This window comes from Pocillopora verrucosa, chromosome 3 (assembly GCF_036669915.1).
Source record: "Pocillopora verrucosa isolate sample1 chromosome 3, ASM3666991v2, whole genome shotgun sequence".
NCBI classification, from domain to species: domain Eukaryota; kingdom Metazoa; phylum Cnidaria; class Anthozoa; order Scleractinia; family Pocilloporidae; genus Pocillopora; species Pocillopora verrucosa.
This window is the reverse complement of record NC_089314.1, coordinates 31,852,293-31,870,205: the sequence shown is the minus strand read 5'-3', so window position 1 is coordinate 31,870,205 and position 17,913 is coordinate 31,852,293. Positions and strand designations below refer to the sequence as shown.

Genomic DNA, 17,913 nt, shown 5'->3' with positions numbered 1-17,913 from the left:
ACCTCTTACAGAGAACAGCTGCATCTCTCCCAGGAAAAGAACGCTAAAAAACTAACGACAACGTAAAAGATGATTTATTAGAATTACCTATAAGAATTTTCCCGTCTATTTAAAAAAACACAGGGTTTTAAAATACGACCTCTGAAAAAAGGAGACCTTGGTTATGACCACGTGGAACTGTCCTCTGAAAAGTTGAAATCAGTTCACATGTCAACTGTAAGTCAGTAAATTTGTATTCTAGTCATTACGATTTCCGCGATCCTAGTAATCATTCAAAAACCACGCTTACGTTTGACCAACTGTTGAGAACTGAATGCCTCAGTAGATATCTCAAAAGCATCCGAAGTGGGTTTTTTGCGAGGAGAATTCCAGCTCAGTCAAATAAAAGAAACCAGCGAAAGGTTCTACTTTTTTCACTTCGACAATTTACCATAAAATGAAAGAAATTTGATGAGCCCTCGAAAACACTTTGACAGTACTGCATGCGAACAACGATTTTTTTTAGCCAAAAAATATACGGAAGGTAATAATATCAGCATATACAGTTTATGCATTGGTTTTAAGCGAAAAGTGAATCGCATAATCCAGAGACGTTGTAGTTCTTTGTGAATTCAAATATTAACTTACAATGCCAGAAATGAAACTTTCAAACACTTTTGCAACAGCACATCAGACTCTGTCATCATTCTGCACAATTCGACATAAAAACTGCTTGCTTTCAGCATTGATCCGAGTTGCAACAGGTTCCGGTAAGTTTCGTTAGCCTTCAATATGCAAACAAAAAAATGATAAATAACCCAACTAGCAAACAAATTAACATGGAAAACCAGCAAAGCTAACCGACACTTGATGATGCACAATAATTCAATATTCGGAAAAACCCAAATGTAATTGAAAATTTTGTAATGTCAAATAATTTAATGTTAAAACTATGCCTCATATTTTTGAGTGAGCAACGATCATGAATCTATAACCATAATTTTACAGCCTTAAGTACAGCATGTCTCAACAACTACTGATCACGCGCTAAAGCGTAGCACATCAGGGTCCGAGCGTTGATAAAAATTGTTTCTTTACGCCATCAACCATTGTCAGCTGGTGTCCTGTGGCGAGGGTGGCATACTGTGGTCTTCCAAAACCCTATCTTGAATGTGCATTCTGCACATAGGGCAGTGTTGGAGTTGTACAGCGCACCTCATACAAACGTCCCTATAAGTAAAACGTACCTTAAAACGAGGATCAAGTTAAGTACAGAGATTTTAATCAGCTATTTCGAGAGGTTTCAAGTGAAGTCTTAAATTCGAAATACGAAAGGCACCTCAAGAATGGAAGGGTTAAATAATTTAATTGGTTGTAGCTAATTTTTCGACTTGCCTGTGGTTGCATGGTTCCAGTCTTGTATCAGCAGAATTCTCATAACATATTTTACAAGGATCATTGGATATACTCTCTTGGCGGATAGCAGCTAATTTCAGGTGCCTAGAGAAGAGTTTTGAATAATGTTAGACTCTTACACACCCACAGCCGGTTAAAGGACTGTTGTCGGTAGTGGTAACTGACGTTTCGACAACCTGAGCGGAAGTCATCATCAGAGTCAAGTGAAATCTTATTGTTACGACCAAGATCATAAGCTAACAACATTGGAGTGCGAGGTGTTATTCAAAATAATAATCTGAAATAAATCAAACTCAATAAGAGATTGTTCTCACTGAAAATTTCATCTGTCCTACCTGGGTAAGACTATTTTGTCCTCGGAAGACATGTTTGCATGATCGTTGAAATTGTCGAAAGGGACGTTGGGAGGAAACCTGCAATAATTCATGAGTCGAGTAAAAGGAACGTTGAGTAAAATAAGTTGAAGTATCGTGTGAAATTGAACACAAGGCGGTAACAGACAAAAACATTTCTCAAGATAGGAGTAGACTGAAAGACTAATTTAGCTGCGATTAAAAGACTCTGAAAAGAAAGCAATCAGTAAAAGTTTTCAAGCTGACCATGGATGAAATAAAACTCTTGCCATTAAATTCAAGGGGTTTTTATTGCTGCACAAAGAACATTTGAGGCTACAAGTAAAGCAGCAGGGATGCTCCTTTAGCTACACAAAGAGAGGTCCTCGATGTCAGGGTAAAACTCGTTGCGAAAACCTCTTTAAAACGAACGGTTAATTTTCCTCGACCAGTAGTATCAAAATATTCTCCGACAAAGGACGATCTCAGTCTCTTAGCGCTAGGGCAAATCAATATTCCACTGTATAGTAACTGTGCGTTGGTAAAGAAATAACTGCAGACTAATACTCATTGTAAAATTATCTCTATCCACTAACTGGTGGTCAAATACTTGTTTTCCATACATCCCTTTAGCACTGAAAACATACTTACATGAAGGGTTTAGCTCCAAAATTAAATATACAGTGTTGAAAAGACATAAAACTTGCCGCAGCAAAGAATCCAGCCCTAAAATAAAAACAAAGGCTTGAGAAACGATTTCTACAGTTTGAATTAAACGTTTCTGAACTGTACTCAAACTGGGAAAATTGGTCTGAAAAGTGGCACCATTGTAATTGTGATCCCTGTGCAGATTTCCCCTCACGACCGTATGGGAGGACTGTGATCTCATGCCAACTGAAGTCAAGTCATATCATCTGTACTGGTCCTTATCTACACTTCAGCACGTATGAAACCAAGATTACCTTCTTATATCCTTCTACATAGAGCTTACCCTGAAAGTGCTGCCTTAAAGTCTCTTATAATTGTATCACCGTTCATGGAAAATGCCACTTTACCACGCTCTAAATCGATAAGAAGGCCGAGAACATCACCTACAAAAAACATATCGTGATAAATTTGATAATGTATGAGACAATATGATTTGTGACATTGGGGATTAAAATGGTATGATCAGGTGACCAACTGACCTGGTACCCAAGGGGGGTGGTGATGGGGGGTACTCCTGGCTCCATGCCATATCAACTGTCGGCAGCCATCATAGGCATAAGAAAACTCATCATCACCAATGCCATATCCTTCCTGGAAAAAGTGTTCATGAACAGCCATTCATAGTCAGTGTACAGTATAAAACAATAGCATCAAGTCAACTGTGAACTGACCAGTCAACATATATAAAGGGGTAAGTTTCTAAAGAAACTGTGGTGCTGCGTCGGTGGGAGAGTATAGCAGGTAATTTAGTGTTAACAACTGAGTTGAAAATGTAAATTAGCCACCGTAAAGGGTAAAAAACGTCAGCTTTTTTACCCTTTACGGTGGCTAATTAACGTTTTCAACCCACCTGTTAACACTAAATTACCTGAGTCAACATATATGCCTATCTAATCTCAACACCACAAACTAATTACCTTTGATGTTTGTAGTTTGATTGTCTTAAGCTGATTGACTTTATAATTAGAACACAATAAGATTCCATAAATGTTATTATTAGTTTCAACTGTTTTTTGAGCTCCAGAGTAAGTCTTAAAAGTCTAAAAAGCAATTCCTAGAAAAAATTATCAATGAGGAACACCAACAGATCAGAGAATTACTACCTAAGGCACAATGGAGCACAAAGAATATGACATCAGTAAAGTGAAAGGGGGCTTCACTCTAAACTTACATGATTAAGAAACTTGCTGTCCTTAGTAGCCCAGCCAATCTGCATCACTCCAGCTGTGAGAAGAGTCACTTCATAATACCACACACCTGAACACAACAACATGTCAATTAAACCAAATATTAATTTTTGACTTGATGAAAACTATTAGTAAGACCTTGCACTGACTTGGTTGCGAGTTAAAGAGATGCAGTGCACCTTTAAATTTCATTTAAGATTATTGAATTCATTCAAAACTTTTCGCGAAATGATTATTACATGAAGAAATTTTTTCGATCAGTGTAAGTCTAAATGTCCTACATCTTGATGAATTAACTGCTGAATGAGAGAACAGAGAACACTAAATTCCAATTTGAACCTATTTGATTTTGTGCCTTTCAACTGAGGCACAGTTATAAATCAGTGAAACAAAGAGGGTGCCGACCAATCGAAAACTATACCCTGGCTTCACTCTGATTATCACTCTAACAAACACACACAAAGAGGCTCTTCTCTTTTAGATAGGACTGGCATTATTAGGGAAAGGAATATTCAGGTCAGCAGCTCCAGGCCTTTAGAATTTTCTACTGCAACATCTAATTTCTACTGGGAATCTCAATACATTCAAGGAAGCTTGTAAGAGACATTTACTTTAAATCTTTAAGTTCTGGTTTAGGTAATTTTTTGTTGTAAGTGTATTCCTAGTTATTGACCCTGTTATAGTTATACATCTACAGCTGTAGGTAAATCACATGCTCCATTAATATGTTTATGAACATGTGCACTTGGTAAATGTAATACAATTGGAATATTCTCTTCATTATTCTTACTACTATAATCATCATAACTATCATTGTCAAAAGATTCTTAATAAGGTTTAATCTGATTTTTGACATGAAAAGAAACTGACCAGTTGAGGCACAAAATGTACACCGCACACTTTCAAAAGAAGATGCATCACACCTTGCCTGAAACAATGATTTAATATAGATTATTTTTTCTTTAGATAAAACACAAGATTTATGAAACAATAGCAACTACATAGACAAGTTTGTTTCAAATTTGTCAATCAAACGCATTACTCAATGTCAGGTCTAATATCTGCATCAGCTGATCACATCAAGACATTCACAACTTGTACTGAGTCTTCTACTCTTCATTACCAAAACACAGGCAACCAGTTAAACTATTCACCACAGTAAACATCTCACTGATGATTTACAAAACATTTAGAGGTGACCAATAGAACAATATCCTAACCTCCAGTCCTGTAGGGGATATTTTTAAATAATCGCTCACATCATTGTTATTAAGCATAACATTGATACCACTAACATCAGCTGTTTCATAAGAGTATGGGCGATTCTGTGAACAAAACCATTAAAAGTGATTAAAATTAAACCCAGCCTGAGATAGCTGAATGGGAGGGATACTGAAATCTATTATTTATTGGGATGGGAGGGATACTGAAATAAGTCATTTATTGGGATGGGAGGGATACTGAAATACGTCATTTATTGGGATGGGAGGGATACTGAAATAAGTCATTTATTGGGATGGGAGGGATACTGAAATAAGTCATTTATTGGGATGGGAGGGATACTGAAATAAGTCATTTATTGGGATAGGAGGGATACTGAAATAAGTCATTTATTGGGATGGGAGGGATACTGAAATCAATTATTTCTATGTATTAAATGAAAGATCAACTCATCTTTGCAACTGCAACTTCAAATTGATAAAGCAAGACTCCAGTATGCCATCAAACCACTGATTCTTTTATGAAAATATGAGCTTAGTATGACTTGCTTCCCAACTTTCTTGAAAGTGTGAACTTAAACTTTGCAGTTGTAACTTTGACCCTGATTTTTAACTTTATAATTTTCCAATTATAAATTTCCCTTTCTGTGAAGCATTTTTGGAACAATGGGAAAAGATGCTAATATAAATGTATTACTATTATTATTATCATTATTATCTGTGCCTCACCTTAAAGGAAACTATAAAAGTGGAGATAAATATGAAAAGACACAGACAATTAATAAAATGAAGCATACAAAGGAAAAACAAACAAAAACAGCAAAATCATTTGGTCACATAAGCAATAATCAGTTTTGCAGAGTGACTGATGTTCTGCTAATCAAAAGAAGAGGAAGAGGAAAAGGCTCTGCCATTGAAAACTGGATATAAATGCTTGTTCAGAATGACAACAGAAGCTTCCCTGGAATGGATAAGAGAGCTACAACTTTGAAAAATTGAAACCAGTGGTTGAAGCAAACTTACATGTATTGTCAAGAAGCCACTGAGAACAAAATCCAGCCTGATGCCTCTCAAAGTCTTTGCTTCCAAGCCATTCCTTCTCCAAATTTACTAACATCTCCGCGATACCAGAATCTCTTATTGTAAGCTTGTTTTCACCTGTTAATTCCACACAATGATTTGGTCTATTTGCATATACTAATACTATCAAAACAATAATCTAAATCACATAAAGTGAATGTAAATATTACCAATGGATTACATATTTAAGTGTTAGAGATGTTTAATTATGAACTTTCTGTACCAGATAGTGGGACAAAAGCTTACTCTGACATGCACAAAAGATTCTATGATGTATTCCTGCTTGATTAGTTTTATCCAAGACTGACTTAATGTCAATTAATGTCTTTAAGTCATTTCCTTGATTATTAGAAAAAAATTTCCAAATTAACATTGACTCTTTGCTTAAGTTATCACTCCTCTTAACTGTTATTGAATAAATAAAAAGTACTACAAAATTTGATTTTAGCAGAGGTACAAGTACATTCAAAAGGTGGTTCTCAATTTTTCATTTCAAGACCAACTTAGAAATTGGAGTGTTCCTGCTGAGAAGGGAGGGAAAATGGAGAACCTGGAGGAAATCCCTCTGGCAGAGGCATGACAAGAACTTTTAACAAACTTAACCCACATGTGATACCAGGTCTGGGAAATGAATCCATCCACAGTAGTACTGGGGGGGGGGGGACTGTTTTCAGCATCAACCCTTCCCTGCTCTTCCTTGGTATTTTTCCAACATTTTAGGGTTATATCAAGATGATCTATATATAACAAAGTGAAATAATACAACAATAATAATACTTGTCTGGGCAAACTTTTCCAAAGCTAATATTGAATTCAGCACTACACCAGGATATTCAGCTATTGTCTATGAAAGACAAAGAAAAAACTCATTAACATTAGATTTGCATTAATCAGGCATTCATTGAGTCAAAATTATAATCTCATATGAGAAGACATTATCCAGCTATTAAAGAGAGCCTAGTAAATAGACACTCTTTTTTCTATAAAAATAACCATCAAAATCACAGTGCGTATTATACACAGTTTCTATTGTTTTTCAAGCATGTCCTAATTTGCATACGTTAAAAACACAACTAAGAAAGTAACAAAAGCCTAGTAGTAATTGGTCTTTATTAGCTTGAGTTAAATAATCTACCAATGAAACATTTTCAATTTCGATCCACAAACACAACAAAGAAAGTAACGAAAGCCTCATAGTAATTGGTCTTTATTAGCTTGAGTTAAATAATCTACCAATGAAACATTTTCAATTTTGATCCATAAATAAATTTAGTAGAGTATTTAAGAAACAGCTGATGAGATAAACCTTATGATCGTACTGTATTACTGTAATCACAAGTGATAAGAAGTTCGAAATGGTAACAAAACTTACCAATGCAAAACGTCAGTTGTAGGAACAATGAACTTTTTTTTTGCTGTGAAAACTTTTTTTATGAAAAATTTGGTCAAAAATCAGGGTACATATTATACTTAACAAATAGATTCCAAGTTGGCAACTTGGAATCTATTTGTTTTATATAATTAAGAATTAAAAAAAGTTTTAATGATGACGTCATCTATACGTCTGTCCTCCAATAGATAATAAGTGAGAACCAATCAGAATGCGTGCATAACTGAGCTTATTATATAAATGAGCACGTATTATACATGGGTAAATACGGTAATGTCATTGGATCACCATGCCTTACCAGTCTTTTCAAAAGAAACTCCAGTGTACCTTGAGTCAACAATACAATACTCAGAGGACCTTAGGTTGAAAACAAATAATCCTTTTAGTTAGAGCAATTAAGTAAGTAATCAACCCAAATAGATCTTTAAATTTGAAGCAAATTAACAAACCAGCCAACTTGTCAGCCAGACATGCCAAAACAACAGCCAAGTTACGGCAAATAGAAGATGTGAGCTCATTTTGACGTTGATCTCTCTCGGTGTTGAACACAAGCTTTTTCAGGCTCTTGGACAGGTTCAGCTTTGATGAGAGAGTTTTTATTGCATCCTTGAATTAAAAATCAAGAATTTAAGTGTAGTTAATGTAACAGTTTATGTTGTTTAAAAATAGTAAGCACTAGTCAAGAAACATGACTTAAAATAAACCTGTCAAAACATAATGCTATCTAGATACTAGATATAACCTCAACAAACTTTCAAGGGAATGAAGAGGAGTTTTGTGATACTTCATATGTTGTAGTTTGTAAATTTAATCAAAACGAAAATTTGAAACCAGACCACAAATATCTTAATTTCCATTAACACCTTAATATTATATTTCCACCATGTTTTTTCAAGCAATTTTACATTTGTGAGAAATTTTCAATAAAGCATTCACCCTTGTAGGAAGTGGACACTCATCAAGAAGAAGACACACAACAGCAGCTCCAAGTGAATCTTCCAGAGGAATAGCAAATATGCATGACTTGACAACATTCAGCCATCCCTCCTCTGTGTTAAGTAAAGAGCAATATAATATTCCTTATGCTTGAAATGACATTCAGTTCATTATAAAAAGTTCAAAAGTTATATAAAGAAATATCCATTTACCTTCTTCTGCCAGAGAATGTAAAATTGTCATGCATTCTGGAGGCTCCATGTTACTAAAAAAGTAAGGACAATATGTTAAGTTTTCATACAAGAAACACTGAAGGATCAAAACTATTGGTGAGTAAAAGATCATTATTTCAAATGATAGTTAAGTGAAATAACATTTTGAGGAGTGGATAAGATAAAAAGCCACAAATTTATTGTCATAATTGAACTGCAATTTTAGACACTACAGGAAGATATGCTTGAAAAATTTAAGGCTTTACATGGATTAAAGAAGTGCCTCAAAGACAATGGCTGAGTACTGTCACCAACAAGACAACATGAAGCTGCAGAAGCAACAAAACCACATGAAGGACCCAGTGAAATTTAAGAATGCTCTTTGTTCCTGATAAAGAATTAAAATCCCTGCATTTGCCGACCTTTTTTATTCTTGGGATTAAAATGTTTCTTTTCAAACAAGCACATTAACATGGGTAATATTTATTTTATATCAACATTATGTTGGACTTGTTCATGTTCATATCTATGAATCAATGTTTTGGAAATTTTTTAACCTATAATTTGTACTTTCATTCTTAATTTCCAGCACTTTTTTAGCAACGATCATTTTGAAGCACAAGGAAAGCCATATATAATTTATATGACAGCAGGGAAAATTTTACATAAAGAATTACTTTACAGATTGGATATCAGAGTAACCTGTTAATGATAATACTGTGCCTGTTTAAGCTATTGAATAACTTCTTTTAGGAAACCAGAACATGTTTTTGCAATCATCAGTTTTAACCCCCTTATTTGGCAAAAATTATTTGAAGGATTTACATAATTCCAAGTAACAAAAATTTCAGGTGTTTTGTTTCTCTTTTAACGAATAAGGTTGCAGTGGCAATTTGTACAAATTGTGCCTTGGTATGCAAGATAAAAATTCAAAAGATTACCAAGCTAAACTATATTTGAGAGCCAAACATATTGCTGTGAAACGGAAACATTTATTTATAATCGATTCTTGGAATTCGAAAAAAAAAATTTAATTTTTAACACATTTGTTCTCTGTCAAGTTTTAATTTGACAACCTCGTCATGTTATTATAGTCTACTGATTGCACCTCATCATCAGGAAATTTATGCGATAAATTACTATTCGCATGCTTCCGTTACGCCAAAAGAAATTATACTGGTAGGGACTTACTTTTCTGCGAGCTTCCTGAGAGCACGGAGGGCATCCATAACAAGATCATCTGTGTAACTAGATCCACCATGACTTGTTGAGACATTTCTTCCGTTATCAACATCATAACTGTCCTGGCGCAGTGCTTCGTGAGTCTTGCAACAGCTAATTCCCATATATAACCACACGATCACCAGCCTCGAATTATCGTATACAGAAGTTCACAAAAACATGTGAAAAAGGCAGCATCAATTGCATTCCAGAAACCCACAAAGATTTCCACTACCGTCCCGGGCCTCCAGTAAACATAACTATCGATATTTTAGAGCGCCTCCGTGCCTTAGCGGTCAGTAAGTCACGCTATTTTAGAGCCCCTAATCACATTAGTATCATTTCTAGCGGTTAATCCCAAGTCTTATATGCGTACTCGCTCAATCATGCGCACTTACGTCACACCAAGGAGCCAATCAGCCGCCGTTGCGCCGTGGCGGCGAATATTCTATCCCATAATACTGTTTTACTTTTTAAGCCACTGCATCTATAGAATGGTAGCCAAATGGCGTCTTCCTTTCTAGAAGACCTATTCGAGAAAGAAGTAGATGAGAAGGAGGTCAGTGCGATGGTGGGATCGCTGGAAAGCCAGCTGGCATCGACAGCGATCCCTAGATCTCATCATAATGAAGTCAAAGCAACGGTTCCAGTCTCCAAAACTAGTCCTAAACAAAGCATCATGACTAGTAAAACCCCAAATCAATCGACCCCGATTCAAAGCCAAGCGGTGGCTGCCGTTCGTCCAGGGATTTCCTCATCGCCAGTGCTAAATGCGGGTGGTAGCACATCTATTTCTACTGTTGTGAATATTGCTCCTCGACCGACGGTTACAACTGCCGTTCCGTTAGCTCCACGACCGGCAACTATGGCTGTTCTTACTCCAAACTCTGGTTTTACGGGAGCCCCTCAATTCGTGACCACTATGATCAATGCCGATCTGGTTAACCGGAACATAAATTTGATTCCTCAGCAAATCGCTTTAGCACCAAGGGCTGTCACAAGTAATGTGACTGTCCAAGGCAATCCTCAAATAATCTCCGGGCCTCGAATTATTCCGCAAATTCAACCACGAGTTACCAACATGACAGTAGGGACAGTAGGCAATCTAAGGCCTCAAATTGTACTACAGCAGCAACCGGGAAGCACCGTAATTCAACCCGACAAGAAAATCAACATCGTACCCGTACAAACTCAAATTCGCCCTGTACCAGCGAGTGTAAGTGTATCACAGAATACAGGAATAAGAACTACTTTAACCCCCATCCGACCTCAAATAAGCTCAATACCAGGTGCAATTACTTATAGAATGCCAGTAAGCCAGATTGCTGTTGCAACAACAAACTCTGTTGCTGGTACTGTATCTGCATCTGGTTCTGTGACTAAAACTTCGAACACTTCTAATGCAGCAAATGTTGGTTTGCCTGTTAGTAAACCTGTCACAAATAATGCTAATTCCAATCATTCCAAGTCGCCACAAACTTCTACTACACCACCAGTCAGTGCAGCCAATGCAACAATTATTGAACAAGTAAAAGATCAAGCCCATAAGCTTAAAAACTTCTTCAATAACTTGATAAGGCTTGCATCTGATCAAAAATCGCCAGATGTTGGTAAGACTGTAAAAGAATTGGTGCAAGGTGTTCTGGTAAGTTGAAGAAGATGGTCTTGTTCCATTGAACTTTTCTTTTTTTGTTTTATTGTTATCTGGGTAATCCAGTAACACATCTGATGCCAGCCCATCAGTAAAAAGGTTAAAACTAATGTTGCTGCCAATCCCTCCAATACTCAGCAGTTACACATTGCACTGCCAGTCAAGTATTCACACTGATCGCAAATGCTCAAGCAGTATTACCTCATTATTGTAACTTTTGAATAATGCTCTCTAAGAAGATCATTCTGATTGATTTGGGTATGATTTTTTTCAATTTTATTCTGTGGGAATGGGGCTTGATAGACATATGAAAAATAGACAGTTTAGATGAATGATCCACCAGGGGGGTGTCCTATGTTACATTAAAAAAATATGTTACATTAAAAAAATATGATTCTTTCTTGCCTTGAGATTCACATGAGATGTTTTGTGTTCTCAAAAGAGTGAGATTGGTTTGTGATTGATGTATGGGCCTGTCAGTAAACGTTTGGTTAAGAAATATTAGTTAAATGCAATCATCACCAAAATTTGGAAATTGCAAAATTTGTTAATTTTGCCGTTGAAAAATTGGAAAATATTGGGATTCATTCCAGTGCCACCTGACCCTAATAAATCCCCCTCTTACCTCCTTTGGAGATTGAGGAAGATAAAGGTATTTTTAAAATCTGAAATCAGTAGCTAGTATCTGTGCATTACAAATTAATGTCCTGAACATTTTGCTAAATCCTCTCATTTAGGATGGAAAACTCACAGAGGAACAGTTTGCATCAAATCTGCAGACAACACTTAACTCTCCCCCTCAACCCAATCTTGTTGGCTTTTTAAAGGTAAGCTGGTATCCTTGGTAAAAAGCTTGGTTGCCAAACTGATGACTATTACCTAACTTTGTTTCTTTTATGATCTGATTTTCAATTTATATCTGAAGAAGTTTCAGCTTGCTTAACTTAGACTCGATTAAACAATGCGATTTTCTCTGCAGAAAACACTTCCATTGCTACGAGCACAGTCAAGATCTCAACCAAATTTACAGCTTTTGCAACATGTCCCACAAGCAATAACTCCACAAAAGATTCTTCCCCAGCAGCATCCAGTTCAACCAAAAAATACTAGCCCTGCAAATTCAACTTCTGCACAGATACAAAAACATAACTCCCATGTGCAAAAAATCCAAATTGTTCCACCAGGACAACAGATGTTAAAGCAAGTCTTTCTGACACCAGCACAACAGGAACTTTTCAGGCAACAACATCCAATTACTAATGCTCAGAGGGTGTTTGTGAAGACTTCAATAGGTACAACTGCTGGTTCTCAGGTTGTTACTAGTGCAAGGAATGTGGTTATGGTGCGTGCACCACCAGGGTCAACAGCAGCTAAAGTTGTACCTTCAACAAAAACACAACCAGTAACGTTATCAGCTTCAGCAGTTGCTGATAAATTGAAGCCCAAAGGTTTCACTGGAATCAGCAGGTATGATACTCTGTAACACACTGAACCTGAATTAAGGAGACAACCACACGACTCTTGCTAATGTGTGCATAATACAGGGTGTTTGAGCAATGCAGAATGTTTGCTTTGGGCAATACAGGTTTTGGCAAACCGGGCAATAATAGTAAATTGTTGATTGCTGGGTAAATACGTGATAACAAATAATAATTTGCTAACAGGACCACATCTAATAGTTTTCTTACTGTCAGGAATAATCATCAACCTTTGAACCTAATTACTAATTATTGGAATTGTTTTTTTTCAACTGGTAAACACAATCATCTTACACTGCAAAAGATTTTAGTTATTAGGAAAATTTGTCTTTAGGCTATATGCTAAGTGCATGCTACTTGAAACAAAAGCAATGAACATTGGTGTCTGCTCCCTCCACTGAATACAGGTTTCATTGCACCATGTGATTGAAAGAATTGTTTGTCATAGCTTTCAAAACAGTCCAATGAGCCAAATTAATAAATTAATTATTTTGGACATAAATTTGTCCAATTGTTTCACTTTGAGTTAGTTCTTCAGAACTGTTTACATAAAGGTTCAATTAAAGAATAAACTAGTATGCTGCACTTTGATTTCAGTCAGGTACACATAAACTGTGCGGCGTTGTTGTTTCAAATAGTGCAGTGCTTGTTCACAAAATGGTTGGAACATGTTGACTGAAGTTTTGTTTTGGGTTTCACATTTGCAGTAGTGGTGATGATGACATAAATGATGTTACCTCAATGGCTGGCGTTAATTTAATGGTGAGTATTCCATATTTCAACCCAGTGTATGGGGGTTGAACAATATATGGTTACTGTTTGCTGGTATAAACATAGCTTGCTGGAAGGTATGTAACATTGAAAATACATGTATTAAGTTTCTTTCCTTTTTTTTCTCTCAACAGGAAGAGAGTCAGCGGATTTTAGCAATTAACTCAGACTTACTCAGCTCTCAAACAAGAAGCTGTAAAGATGAACCTTTTTTAAATATTTCACCCTTTCAGAAAAGACTAGAGGCACTAGGTCAGTCTAAGGAAAGGCTTATTTTTGTTTATTTACATTTGGTTGCAGTCCTTTGTCAAAGAGACAAATATTTTTATTGTAGAATGACATTTGGCTGTGTTGCCAAATAGAAGTTCCTTCCTGTAGTGTACATGTACTGTATATGTGCTGGTTAGATTTTAAGATTACCTCGAAAGTTCTTTGCCCATTAATTTCTTGAGACCTTGATATAAACAAAAAACAGTCAAAAACAAAACAAAGAAAGAAACCAGGAAAAAGATCCTAGAGTATGTTGTTGTGTCTCTTCTGACAACTAATGAGGCTTTGAGGCATTTACTCGGGATGAAGGCATTTATCTCTTTAAAATGTCATGTTTGGTTTTGATTTGGGGGACAAATGGTCTGTCTTGGTGAATATAAAATGAAAATAGTCTGAGAGCAAAGTTTTCTCCATCTACAACTAGTTCCTCTGTTGCATAATCTATAGGAAGGGGTGTTATTTTATTGAAGAGGCACAAACTTTGTCATGTGTGCAAACCTTAAGATTTCCAGATCTAAAAAGCAGGAAAAGACAGCAATCTTCATCATTCTTGCCCACTCTCTTCTCACAATTATTTCAGTCAAGTTAACGAGAAATTATCTTTTCTTGTTGTCGTTTGGTAGAAAATGGTTTAATACTGAGTTTCCAATGAGGCCTTAAACTACTATAAAAAAACAACAACAAAAACAGTTAAAGACAAATCTTCGAGATCATTGCAGAATCATCAGGGATAATGTTGTGGATCAGCAAAAGCTCCGAGATGTGTTTTCAAATTTTTTTGTTAATATTATTTTTAGAGTAGTTTAAGGCCTCACTGGAAACTGTTATAACATTAAGTGAAAATCTTTTAAATCATTTTTGATGTGTGTTTCACAGCAAGGAAACATGGAGTTTCAGATGTATCGCAAGATGTTTTGAACTTAGTCTCTCATGCAACACAAGAGCGACTCCGTAACATTTTGGAAAAAGTGTCAACAATAAGTTTACACCGACTGGAAGTCTACCGGGTTTGTAAAACTTTCCTATTTGCTGTTAACAAGCTTTTTTCTCATCGGAAACCTTTTTCTCAATTTCTTACCATTTTCTACTCAAAGTTTCCTTTTTTTCCCTTTACTTTTCTGATTTTATTTCATTTTATTTTTCGGAAATACATGAACGCCCACTAAGCTCCCGAAAAGATCTGGGGAAGGGGGTCGAAACAAAAACTAGTACAGCCTTTAAAAGGTTTTAGTTAACTGTTAGTTTAGAGGGTTTGATTTAGTGGAAGCAGAGAGAGGTCAAGATTGAGGAGGGCTTATTAGCAAGTTTAAGGTGAAATGGAATTAGATAATGAATCGCAATTAGTGAAAATTGCGATTCCATACTTTGCCCCATACATGCGACTATGAAATTGTGTCATTTGAATTGTTCACTTAATTAAATTGTTACAGAAACAACACCTATAATGATGCATGTTAACATAGTGCAAGCTCTGTTGCGTTGAGAAACTTCAAGTCAATTGTGGAAGCCAGCGAAAGTTTGTTATTTTTTATTTTTCAGGATGACCCCATGTATGAAGTAGGACTGGACATAAAGTCTCAGCTGCGAGTCTTCGAGCAAATTGATGAGGTGGAGAGAAGGAAACGTGACGCGAGAGAAAGGGATATTCTGATGCGGGCAGTGAAGGTAAGAAACTTTCAATCAATTAGTACTTGTATTTGTGGCATGCGATTTTATGATAGTGAGAAACTTATCTCAGCCGCTCTTGTTCTCAAGAATCGCTTACTCGATGCAAGATCCCAAAGATCCTCGAAGGTTTACCTGTCAAAAGGTAAACAAGGGCCGCGGATCTGTCGGCTGTAGAATGACTAACTAAAAGAAAATTTAATTTTCTTATCAGAGTCGGTCAAAACAAGAAGATCCCGAGCAGGCGAGACTCAAAGAGAAAGCCAAACAGGTACCAACACTTCACATTTTCTCGCTGTTGGTTATATTTCAAATGAACTTAAGTGACCTTGAATCGTTTCCTCTCCTTAAGCTTCAACAAGAGGAGGAAGAGGTGATCCGGAAACGTGCAGCAAACTCAACGGCGCTGGCAGCCATTGGACCAAGGAAAAAACGAAAACTTGATGAAGCACTGGAAGGATCATCTACTTCGACAGTAGTAAGTATAAAAAGCACTTCAATCAAGGAGAATTTTGCGGACGGACTGTATCGTACTTTAGTCTTAAATGATCTCGTGACAAACAATCACACTGGTTTGATGTACACTATTTTATTCTCCTACTCTCCAGAAACTCCGATCTCACAACCAATCAACCCAAATCATATTCCTGTACTTCCGTCACGAACCTATCAACAAATTCAGTGTAACGCTTCGTTCACGACACTTTTACTACCGAGAAATAGGAGTGCAGCTGTTTCATCAAAGAAGAATCAGACATTGTCTTTTCGTTGATTGTTACATTTAATGAAACTATTTGTTTTAATCGCGGCAAGTTTTTTTTTCTCGTCTGTTTTTAGGGATCCCCGTCGTCGTCTTCGCCATCATCTTCCAGTTTGCTGGGAAATCAAAAAGATGTACGACAGCAGGTAGGACGGTAGTGTACTTATAAATGGATAACACGAGTTAACAGACAAAAAACACTCAGACTGTAGTCATCAACTAATCGCGCTGAGTCTGGACATATAGCATATGTCGAAAATTTGCACGGACATTTGTCCGCAGATATTATCTCTTTCAAGACGCAAACAGTTTTCCGAGAGCGAAGCTCGAGGAAAACATTGAGTGTCGAGTAGCAGATAATACCCAAGGACAAATATACGAGAGGCAAGAGGCTATTGTGTTTAGTATCCTTCAAATATTTTGCAACGCGCGTAAAAAAATGTTTGCGAACAGCCTACTATTTGCTGCATGGGATGTTTTCTTTTGAATGTTCTCTGATACGAATATGATCAAAAAAATATTTCCCTTCTTCTGCAACAACCATTTAACGCTCTCTCATCTCTAATTGAATTTTGAACGAAGACTTATCGTTGTGGTTTCATAAACCGACATGATGTGAAAAAAAACAATAAAATAAAAAACAAACAGGAGCTAAGAAGTTGAGTTTCTGTACATTTATATCTAAAGTTGTTAGGCAATATTACGTGAACTTCCGTAAAATAAAAGTGAAATGTTAATTCCTTAACGTTTGAATGATGCGTTGTCGTGTTCTCAACTTTTCGATTCCACGCCATACACACCCTGATGATTTGCTTACTGGTTAATATTTACTCCTACTTTCCTATTTCTTAGGTTCCTCGACAAAGGATGCGCAGAGTGCTTCTCAAGGATCTTATATATGTTATGGAACAAGAAAAAGAAACAACCAAATCGTTATTACTATATAAGGCGTTACTAAAATAGTAAATATCCTCTCGTCAAAATCCGCTTCGATTCTACTCCGGGCCTCTGAAAAATTTCTCCAACTGAGGAAGTTGTTGTATGACAGTGCTGGCTGCACTTCCTTCACTTGCGAACAAAAAATTTTTGAAAATAATCTGGGTAAGAAAGAAATTCTTCAGACCCCTAAGTATAACCCTTTCATAGACAGATTTGGCAAATTTTTCAGAAAACTCTTCACCGTGCGAAGTGAATAACAGTACGAAATGAACCTCTCAATTGCAGTCACCGTAATAATTTTTTAACGTGTGAGAGATGAGTAGGCGGTGGCCGCACCGCTGTGTTTTTGTACATTTTTTCTGTAATGCGGAACATTCCTGAGGCGTATGTTGTTGTGGTTGTAATTAGCTGACATTTTGCCGTGTAGACTTAGTGTAGGTAGGAAATGATTATAATATTTGTCTCAAGTCCATATTTAGGTACAATGCCTGACGTGGTTGTTAGAATATTAAAAACGCCAATTTCATTTTTAGCGGTGAGGCTATACTGTTTTCAGTGCCATGTTATTTTTTTATCTTCTGTTGTTCATCTAAGTCCATGGTCGAAAAAAATTTCTAAACGTCAGGAACCGAGAGTTATTTTTGTGATGCATATATATACATATAAATGTATCTTGATATCCCAGCATACCTCAAAAT

General features: G+C 36.4%; 2 protein-coding genes across 2 annotated transcripts; one reads left to right on the top strand and one right to left on the bottom strand.

Annotated features, from left to right (window-relative positions):
* Positions 1-52: 52 nt before the first annotated feature.
* LOC131774583 (RING finger and SPRY domain-containing protein 1-like) lies at positions 53-9,936 on the bottom strand. The gene is made up of 17 exons (XM_059090632.2): positions 9,652-9,936; positions 8,461-8,513; positions 8,249-8,361; positions 7,762-7,918; positions 7,611-7,669; positions 6,700-6,766; positions 5,866-6,000; positions 5,572-5,582; positions 4,843-4,947; positions 4,493-4,550; positions 3,607-3,692; positions 2,915-3,026; positions 2,719-2,818; positions 2,379-2,453; positions 1,731-1,808; positions 1,375-1,479; positions 53-1,209 (listed from the first exon to the last, which is right to left on the bottom strand). Exons 1-17 carry the CDS (start codon positions 9,804-9,806, stop codon positions 1,092-1,094), a joined length of 1,587 nt encoding a protein of 528 aa, XP_058946615.1. The 5' UTR covers positions 9,807-9,936; the 3' UTR covers positions 53-1,091.
* Positions 9,937-10,161: 225 nt separating this feature from the next.
* On the top strand, positions 10,162-17,747 carry LOC131774599 (transcription initiation factor TFIID subunit 4-like). The gene is made up of 11 exons (XM_059090656.2): positions 10,162-11,326; positions 12,070-12,159; positions 12,312-12,799; positions 13,518-13,572; positions 13,716-13,833; positions 14,728-14,858; positions 15,391-15,516; positions 15,731-15,787; positions 15,869-15,994; positions 16,354-16,422; positions 17,129-17,747. Exons 1-11 carry the CDS (start codon positions 10,187-10,189, stop codon positions 17,237-17,239), a joined length of 2,511 nt encoding a protein of 836 aa, XP_058946639.1. The 5' UTR covers positions 10,162-10,186; the 3' UTR covers positions 17,240-17,747.
* The last annotated feature ends 166 nt before the right edge of the window (positions 17,748-17,913 follow it).